This window comes from Empidonax traillii, unplaced genomic scaffold, assembly GCF_003031625.1.
Source record: "Empidonax traillii isolate 1590-97213 ecotype Southwest subspecies unplaced genomic scaffold, ASM303162v1 scaffold215:size2007263, whole genome shotgun sequence".
Taxonomy (NCBI): Eukaryota; Metazoa; Chordata; class Aves; order Passeriformes; family Tyrannidae; genus Empidonax; species Empidonax traillii.
The window spans coordinates 1,505,796-1,516,085 of NW_020955408.1; the positions used below are offsets into that span (position 1 = coordinate 1,505,796).

The 10,290-nt window shown below is 40.2% G+C and overlaps 1 protein-coding gene and 1 pseudogene across 1 annotated transcript in view; both read right to left on the minus strand.

Annotated features, from left to right (window-relative positions):
- Window positions 1–10,290, minus strand: part of LOC114059303 (histamine H3 receptor-like) — a 20,495-nt gene that overhangs the window by 1,248 nt on the left and 8,957 nt on the right. Inside the window, exons 2-4 of the mRNA XM_027887575.1 lie at window positions 4,639–4,927; window positions 1,815–1,981; window positions 21–149 (exon numbers count right to left, since the gene is read on the minus strand). Of these exons, the coding sequence (XP_027743376.1) occupies window positions 21–149; window positions 1,815–1,981; window positions 4,639–4,885 (543 nt within the window). The 5' untranslated portion in view covers window positions 4,886–4,927. The remainder of the gene's footprint in view (window positions 1–20; window positions 150–1,814; window positions 1,982–4,638; window positions 4,928–10,290) is intronic.
- Window positions 7,590–10,290, minus strand: part of LOC114059304 — a 9,891-nt pseudogene continuing 7,190 nt past the window's right edge.

Below are 10,290 nucleotides of genomic sequence, written 5' to 3' on the forward strand. Positions count from 1 at the left end.
TAGCACTGATCTGCCGCTACTGCGCTCTGTCCGGCCACGTGCTCCCAAAGGAGGATTGCTGGGCAGTACAGGAGAAAGGCTAAGATCCATATGGCCACCATCTTGATGGCAGGGTTGGATGTTATTCCCTGTCGGGCTCTGTAAGATACCTACAAGGGAAAAAGAAAGAAAAAGGTCAGATTTTTGATACATTTTAGAACCAAGAGAAGTGGCAGAAGAAGTCATCAGAGTGCTTGGTAATTTAGAGCTGTGGCTGTGCTGATCAGCTGAAGCTCACCCAAGCATGTTTAATTCATCAGTGTTGACATAGCATAGGGTTGTCTCTCTACAGGTTAGTGTAGCTGTACAAGGATCGTGGTCCCGGGGATGAAACATGATCATCCATCGGTACCTAGTAATTAGGTATGCCTTGTTTGAGACACCTATGATCTGAAGTGCCAGAGTAATTAGTACCTTATAGTTGTTAAGAGCATGACTCCCATTCCCTGACAACTGCACTGCTTTTTACAGTATTTTGTAAACAAGTAATGCTATATGCATTACAGAAATCAACAGAAAATGTGGTACATAGATTTAACAACGAACTTTAAGAAAATTGCTTATTGGACATTTCATAGGAATGAAGGAATAGATTCCAGCTCTGCTATGCAGCCCTTAGCTGATGAAACTACAAAATTACCCCTTTTCTTCCTTCTCCGACCACTCCAGGGCCAGTACTTATTTTCCACTTTATGCTGCAGACAGAGAGATATATTGCAGATCACATCCTATTCCACCCTTTCACAGGATGACAGAGTAAATAATTCTGGGAGCTTAGATATCCAATTGAAAACAAAAGTTTGAGTTAATGTCATATTCATGCAGGTGCTCTGAATTTTGCATTTTGTAAATACTGAATCTTTGGCTTTCCAATGTAACATTTCTTACATGTCAGATGTTTTGGTGTTTGATTTCCTAGACTTTTTCCTTAAAATAAAATAATAAAACTTAAGATAAAGGTAATTATAATAAGTGGAATCAATTACAATTAACAAAAACAAGACTGAAATTCTATTGTATGATGTTATGTTGACAGTGTCATGCATCACAAAAGAGCTGGAACCACTAGTTCTCCCTAACATTCCCTGCCACTTGAGCTAACAGCATAGCTGCTGAGAAATGCTGGCCTCCATTTTTAACATTACCAAAGATATAAAGCACACACAACATGTATAGGATGCTCTGCAGAAGGCAGAGTGCATCTGATGTTTGGGATTCTGTTCCAAGAGGAGTTTATTGCCACATTTCTACAGGCCATCACTGCAGTCTACCCCTTGTCCCTCTCTCTGCCTCTTTGCTCTTTCTCCCAATCTTCTCAAGGATCATTTGTGACCACATCTCAGGTCTAGACATCCTCCCTGATGTCCTTTATTTCACTGTCTTAGCTCCACTGCCTTTTCCTCCCAGGCCTGATTTTATGTCCAAACCCAAATCCAGTTTACTCTGAGTTTCCTCTTTCCTTGCCTCTTTTTTACCAGTCTCGTGCCTCACCCTTTTTACCCCTTAGCCTGCTTTTCCTCAAGCAGTAGCACAACAGCAACCTGAAGCAGAAATTGTGAGAAAAGTCCTGGTTGACCAGCTCTGTGCTAGAGCGTGCTCAGTGCGGAATATTCACCCCATCTAGCTGCAAATATCTAATAATCTCCACATGTCAGTATATTTTTGAGAGCTATTATCTCAAGTAAATTTTGGGCTTACACTCACGAACATAGCAAAGGTTGGTGAATATAATCCTCTGACAAAAAAATCAGAGAAGCTGTAAACAGGGTACTTACAGCTCGAGTAACTGACAGGAAACGGTCATAGCTGATCAGAACAATGTTAAACACTGAAGCTGTGCACAGGAGATAATCCATAACCAGCCAGAGCTTACAGACACCTCTTCCCAAGTGCCATTTTCCTGTCAGGCTGTAAGGGATGTAGAGAGGTATGCAGAACACACCTATGGAAAGCAACCACAAAGACACCACACAGTTCATATGGACTGCAAACGGTACTCCTGGAAGCAGAGAAACACATTATTCTGCTATTTGGGTAAATGATATTAACAAATTTATTAGAGTGGATATGTGATTTACATACAGAAATTCCTAAATTCTCATGGAATCTGATGGTGACTTTCTGTGTATTAGATCTTAGTATGATTTACGTGTGCTGATTGTTGGAAATAAGCTCAAAGAAAATCAGCAAAGAAGGATCCTTTGAAGAAGAAAACTGCAGTCTAACCAACTTATACTATCTAGAGGTACATAATTAGTGCTGCAGCATATATGCACTGTGACTGTATTCTGACATGTAACCTCATCACTGTATTTCCTCTAGTCTTTTATCTTTTAGAGCTTTCCCCCAGGCACATCTGCAGCTGTTGCCAATGGCAGTTTTCATTTTAAGATTGGTTAGCATTTGTAAGCTAAAGACAATATATTAGACAGTCTGTGTGGTGTTGGCAAATATCTTTTCTAAGAGATAGGTCAGATACAGCAGAAGTATGAAACTCTCATTTTTAAGGAGTGTTTTAATCTTGTGCTTGTTCTCCACATGAGAATAACTCCAGAACCAATTTTTTGTCTATAAATTTGGGTTTTGTCCAAAACACCTTCCACAGAAGTACTTAATTAAGAAAACCATGTTTCTGTTTTATTTTTAAGCCAGCAACTTCTTCATTTTACCTCTAATATTTTTTCAAAAGTGTGGTGCAATATTTGATACTACATTCCTGGAAATGCTGATCTGCCAGAGACAAACAGAAAGTTTTCATGCAGCTTCAAGATTCATTTTAAACTCTCCAGCTTATTCTTTTCTTGATATGTCCATCAAGACCTTAGAAGCTACTGAACATTACCAGGCTATGTGGCCTATTGACAATAAACCCCTGGGCAGTGAGCTGAGAGACTGCTATCAACAGGGAAATGTGAACTGCTCTGTCAATAATGATAGCTTGTTTAACACTTACCCTAGATACAAGCAGCAATACTTTTGAACAAAATACTCATTTTCCATAGTTGCTCATGACAGCTACTGTTCTCATCAGCTTCTATGGGATCAATGTTTATTTTCATGTCAAAAAGAAATTACTGGTTTTTGCTATAGATACAAACATAGAGGCAAGAACCAGGTTTTAAGTATTTATATTTCAAACTGTTCTCACTTTTACTAATTAGTGGATGCAAAAGACTTGAGTCACATTCCTGGAAAGATTCCAGACTTTTAATACATTAAAAACCAAAACCAACCAACCAACCAAACATTACGAAACAAAACAAAAATAATTTAAAAAACCAAACAGCAGCTTCAGAAAATAAAGTATTTCCTGACCAATACCAGAGAACAAATCTTGGATTTACACGGTCTATATAGGTTACTGATACCAATCATTTCCTCGTGGCTGATTTAAGACTACACGAGGCACCAGCAGAAGATAGATATTTAAATCTCTTGATTAAACTATGAGATATGAGGAAAACCAGACTTTTGCAGAAGACCTGAGCTATGAAACAGCAGCTCCAGCTGCCTGGGCAGGAAAACAAAGGCTTCAGCAGATGCATCATTTGTTTTCTGCACCATAGGGCGAGTCCCAGAATAAGGCACCACAGCTTATAAATGGCAGAAATAAAGGAAAACCTTAAAGGCTAGAATAACACACTTCACTACACAGCACTGATGAAGGAACAGCATTTAGGGGAGACTGTGTTGCCAGATGTGCAGTGGGTCAGTGAGGGCTATTTCCCTACTCTGTGAATACTGGTCTCTGTGACTGTCACAAAGACAAAGCACTTGTGTGCAGAAATACTTCTTTGCTAGCCTGAAGTCAAGGTGTTTGCTGGCACATCTGCCACAACACCATGGTTTTGTCAGGCTTTCTCTGCTGCATGGGCTGTTTCCCCAGCCTGAACCATGGAGGAGTGCTGCACAAGACATTCACGCCCCCACCTCCTCACTTGGCACCACCAGTCAGGACTGGATCCACAGCACCTCCAGTGACCAACGCGTCTGGAGTTCTGCAATGTCACTATGGGAAGAGGGGACCAATAAGGAATACAGATGGGAGATGCCATCAGGGTGTTACTGATATCAAACAATCCACAGGATCAATAGCCTGTGCTAAGTTGAAGCCAGTAAAAAGTCCTGGTGGTAAACTATTTTGTTGCAGTGTAATACATTCAAAAACTAATAGTACTATGTAGAGAAGTAATTCATTTATCTGCATGTACCACACATAGCTGTATAGAAAACACACTGTCAAAAAGAAGGATTTTCTGAATTGTGTAAACAGTCTTACAGGAGTGGCAAGGGTAAATCACAAACTGTCGCAAAAAACACCTTTCCTTCAGTTACTATTCACATGTAATAGTTGCTCCTTTTTCCTGAAGCAACGTTAAAAGTATTTACATGAAAAGGGATGCATTTCTCATTACAACATATTGTGAAGCATCACTGCCTGCTAAAACAAATCATGCAGCTTCCACTATTCCTTTCCCTTCCCCTAAAAACATCTGGGAAATAGTTCTCTTAGAAGAAAACACACAGAAAATAAAACCCATTACTTCTCCCAAGATTCCCAGGACACAAGCAGTACAGGCCTCCACAACTGTGACTTACCCACTGCTAAGTCAGAAACAGCAAGATTGAGAAAGAAATAGTTACTCTGATGCCTCAGGCTTCTGTCCACGATGAAAGCAAGGATCACCAGCACGTTTCCAAGGATGGTGACCAGACACAGCAGCACCATGAGAACAGCCAGCAGCACCAACACTCCCAGTGAGAACTCAGAGCTCGGTGACTGGGTGGGCCAAGTCTCATTACACACTGCAGCCACTTGCAGAGTTCCAGCAGTGCTGTTGTGCATGTTGTGTATCCCGGTCAGTTCAGTCTGGGAAGAAAGTTGTACCTGGCAGAGTTATCCAAAAAGTTGAGACAAGTCTGTTAACAGGCTGGGCTGAACACTGACACATCCAAAAAAATTCACAACATCAAAATGATGGAACACAAGACTTCCACAAGACCTAGAATCTCTAATGTTTCTTGATCCAAATGCACCTATTGGCCTGAAGAAAGACACCTCAGCAGCAGCAGTAAGTGCACTCTTTGAAGCAGATTATCTGTTTTTTCCTGAACAGGGATCCTTATCTAATGAGGTCTGAAAACAACTCTTCTCACAGTCAAGTAGTTTGCATATTAGCTTTGTGTGAGCAGTTTTATAGATTGAATTCTGCAGAAGCTAAAACTAGATCTCATTTTCACTTCCACAGTGGTCAACAGGATTTAAATTATTACAATTCTATTTCTGTTACAGTAAAATGTAGGCACTTTTACGCTTGCTGATACACCCCTTATTAAATGTTACAGTTAAGAACAGAGAGATGTTAATGCTGCATGCTACAGAGCAGTTAAAATGCAGTTACACACAACAGAAGTATCACCAATACCTTTTCAGCTCATTCTACTCAGAAGCAAACCTAGCCCTCGGCAGGGCAAGCCAAGTATCTGGACTTTGCAGGTCTTCAGAAGCGTGGCCCATCTAATCCTCTACTTCCAAGTAATTCCTGGTAAGCTTCCACTCCAAAAAGTACCAAACCCTTAGCCCTCTGCAGGTGTGAGAAAACTTATCCATTCCTCATCATAATTCCGTTTATTTTGGTAGGAGTGCACAGCAGTTGTCAGCCCATGGCTCTGACTGCTGTCTACAGCTCACTGGCTCTGTATGGCACACTCTGTGATCAGCATTTCTAACTGCAGCCACAATGCTGGGTGCTTGAGGAGGCGTAGGGCAAGTAACAAGGAAAGAGAAGGTGGGCAAGATGTGGGGAGGAGAGGTACAGTGCTCTGACCCTCTCTTGCCGAACAAAGGGAATTACAGTGTAAAGAGTAATTAAAGCAAAAGGTGTAGGGCAACAGGAACGCAAGAGACCTCAGGAATGATAAAATGTAGCAAAGAGACACCAGCCTTAGGGGGGAATGCACACAACTGCAGCCTGGGAAACATATCAGTGGCAGGATGGCCTACCTGGATAAAGCCTAGAATCTGATCAGAGAATGTATACAGTGCAAGCCTTCAGGCAAGTTATCTTTGGTGAGCTACAGCTGGTGCCAAGTGGTGGTTTGGTGTTGAATTTTGCTCAAACCAGTCTGGTTCACCAAACTTCAAACACACATTCTGCTTTCTGAAGCAGGATTCAACAGATAAGCTGATCGCTGGCCTGTAAATATGACTACCGGTCCATCACTTTATAACTATAAAAGCCCCGTCCAACTTTCATACAGCAGATTCTTCCACATACTTCCTTGAAGTGTGGAGCTTCTCCCATGAAGCAGGGTCACCCCTTCATGGTTACTCCCCAAGGGTTAAGAGAAAGAGAGATCTGACCGATATTTTGTATGGTAAGTTATATCAATCTCTACTTAATGATTGTTTCTTTTGCTAGCTTTGATACAATTGCTTGAATATAATCGCTTCGATACAGTTTGCAACTCTACTACTTTATGCTATATTATGCTCTATGAGGAGGTTCTTAGCCTTTATACCATGTAGTAAATAATTCTGATTAGGATCTTTTGCCTGTTCACTCATCTGTTCATTTGTCACAATAAATAATTCATTTTATGTAAATATAGCCAATTTGCCATCACTAAAACCTGCAGGACCAAGTGACTTAATCACGCCTCTATAATTCCTTTAAATTTAAACCGTTGACACAATCCGAGGCTAAGATATGATTCATCTGCTCCTAAATTCCTCTCTGAGAAGGAGTTTAGAAAGCCAGTCCTTCCTGCACCTTGTGTCCAACAGCAGGGCTCCTTTAATCACCTTGTCTAAGCCTTCCACTCCCACCTGTGACAGTAACAGAGGAACTAGAGCTTCCTATGCAGTTACAAAGCCACACTTGACATGGGTTACATTACAAATGGGAGCGTGTTGCACAGCACTCTGATCAGGGTGAGGGAGGTGATGAAGTCTTCTCTAAGCAAATCAAGGAAGCTTGTAGATTGCAGGACCTGTTTCTCATGTAGGGCTCTCGAGTTCATGGCATCTGCTGGAAGTGCAACACGGCAGGTACAAGCAGTGAACAAGGTTCCTGGAGGGTGTCACGGACTCCAGGTGAGCAGACTTTGGTTTTAGGAAACTGGGAGGTGGGATCCCATAAGGGGCAGGTCTGAAAGCAAAGGAGTTCAGGTAAGTTGCAGGCCCCTAAGGACCACAACTTCCATGCACAAGAAAGGCTCATTCTAATTCTCAAGAAAACAAGCAGATGTATCAGGACAGTGGCTAACCAGGGCAATGCAAAAAGGCAGCGTGGAGGAGTGTGAAGGAGGGACAGACTACAAAGGAGGTATTTAGAAATGTTGCTGGGCCACATAAGGATGTTAGGAAAACAAAAGCTCATCTAGAGTTGATGCTTGTAAAGGACATCAAGGACAACTTGAAGGACTTCAGCCACCCCATTAACAGTAAAACACCAAATAAGGAAAATGCAGGTGCTTTGCTGATTGGGGCCAGTGATGTCGTGACAGCAGGTGCAGAGAAGGTTGAGGTACTCAATGCGATCTTTGCTTCATTCTTCACTAACTAGATCTCCCTTTCCTCCTGAAATACCTGAAAATTCCGGAAAAAAACAATGAACCAAAAGATAACACAATTTCTTCCAACACGTATGTTTTATTTGTTGGATGTTTTTTAAAACCTGAGAGGGTTAACTTAGAAAAACACTGGTGTATTTTGCATTGAACCTCACAAAGGTATATACTGACTGCAACTGTGTTTAAAAGGCGTATTGGACATCTGCAAAGACAGAACAAAATTCAAGGATGTGAAATGGGTGACTGTATAGAGACTTGGCTTAGAAAACTCTTTGGCAAACAAAGCCCATTTGAGTCAGGCTATAAGAACAAATGCTGAATAAGTATCATACCATAACCCTGGAAAATGTCCAGTAGGGAAAAGACTCACAATGACACCTTGACCAAGACAGCTTTAATCCTGTGAGCAAAGCAACCAAGTGCTTGACCTACCCTGTGAGCACTAAGCAAAAATTTCAACAATTAGAAAAATTTAACAAATTCTTCTAGTATACAGGAATGGTACGACAAAACAGTTTGAACATTGTGTGTAATACAGAAACTAAAGAACATTGATCTTCAGTAGCTTCACTACTTTATGCTGCTTCAGATTTGCTGCACATTGTGCTCCCTGGCAAATTCCCTGACAAACTAGTTTTCCCAAAACTGCACAATGTGGATTCAGTTTACCTAGTGAATAATTTTGTAAGTCATTTTTCCAAAACAAGTGGCACATTCTTTAATCACAAAATGCAATCAGAATATTTATACTAAAAGCATAGGGATAGAAAAGCAACTCAAATACTTTCCCATTTTGGACCTACCTTCAGTTTATCTATTTAACAAACACTTAGTGCATCAGCTATTCTACAAATGTTCTAACTTTGTGTGTATGTTTGGATTTTTTAAGCCTCACAGAAAAGATTCTGTGACTGTGAAAAACCGCACAAAATCTATGCCAGCACCTTAGCTCATGACAGTAAAAACAGCTGTGCTGAATCAGTGACCTTCTCCTGAAGCTGTATCTCCATTAGAAATCAGGCTCACAATCCAGAACACTATCCATGTGAAGCAAGAAAACATAAAGAGGATGAATGGTGAAAGATAAATCTTCCACCAATGTGAAAACTATCAAGAGAAGTCTTCAGTTCCAGACCTCTGAACAGAATGACATTTAAGCTCTTCAAAGCCATCAACTTTTGTGCTATGATTAAGCTGCTTATATGCATTTCAATTGTGCTTGCAAAGGAGTACTGTGCTGTTGCAACACTTCTACAGCCATTTTCAAATTAGACTAAAAACTATTTAAATGGATTACTGCTCTTCATTGTTCTGTGCATCAGATTTCTCTTCCCATATTTTATACATTTATAAATATATATATACATATACACACACAAAGAGGAAGAAAATTACATAAAAGGAGAGAAGAAAATATTAACCAGTGACTCTCACTTACCCATCCATGAAAGCCTTCTAGGTGAGTTGCAACACTCAACACAAGGTAAGAAGGTTTGGCACATGGAATGGGTTGTAATCAAGCTCCATTGCCTTCCCTAACACTCCCTTCAGCAATGCACATTCAGCTGCTTTATTTGTTAACAGCTGCTTAAGACACCTCTGTGTCAGCTTTCAGATCCCTGGAAATCCCATTCTCAAGCATTGAATACAGCCCTCGCTCACTGATAAAAAAATCCAGTTTGATACTTGTTCTGTGGCAGAGAAAATCCATATAATGTCACAGAAATAGGGCACAAAGATTGATCTAGTATAAAAATCACTCTGTCGGATCAAATTTGTTCCAGACATTTTGATGGAATATCTTTGCACTTGCAAAGCTTCACACCAGAGAGGCTATTGTCTGTTCTCGCACAGACAGCCAAAATCATAAATCCTTTATGAACTTAGCATTGCTTGCTCTGCTAATTCGACAGGAATGCGATCATGTGCCCAAGCCCAGCCTATCTTTTCGGCCATCAAATAGTGCATAGATCTAGCACTAAGTATCATTTAAGCATGACCATAGAGGACAAAAGACAGTATGGGTGAAAAGAAACAACTATTTATGTCTGTGAGAAATTTGATAACCAATCTCCAAACTCCATTTCCATGGAAAAATTAATTCTCTGAAAATCATTCAGAATTACTAACTTACATGTACTGTGTCCTGCAACACCAGCCATGAACTATATTAAATGTGAAAAAGGACAGATATGGTAGATTAGGCAGTCCACTCTCTTGCATATTGCTCACTGTAGGAATTCTAATAACCACAGGGCACTATCTTGTATTCATAATAGTTTATAAAATTATATTATACTGCTTCTGTGAGTATTTATATAACCTTTCAAAAATGTTGCAGAATTGTTTCTTCTCTGAGAGCTTTAGGTTCACAAATTGGATATAAATTTTACTTCAAAACATACATAAGCTGGTATTTCCCTCCAGTGAACTTCCACAGAGATATTTATAAAAGAGGTCTTTCACAGTGCCAGCACAATACATTAAACAGAGGGGAAAAAGAAGTGAAAAAAAAAGTAACTCACATCCACAAACCAAGAGGACATGGTCAAAATTTGTTATTCTTTTCGATGCACTAGATGGTGATTAATCTGGTGCTGTTATAGCAAAACAAAACCAAGATTCTAAAAATTAGCAATATCAGGGCAAATACATAATTCTGCTGTACTCTTAAAC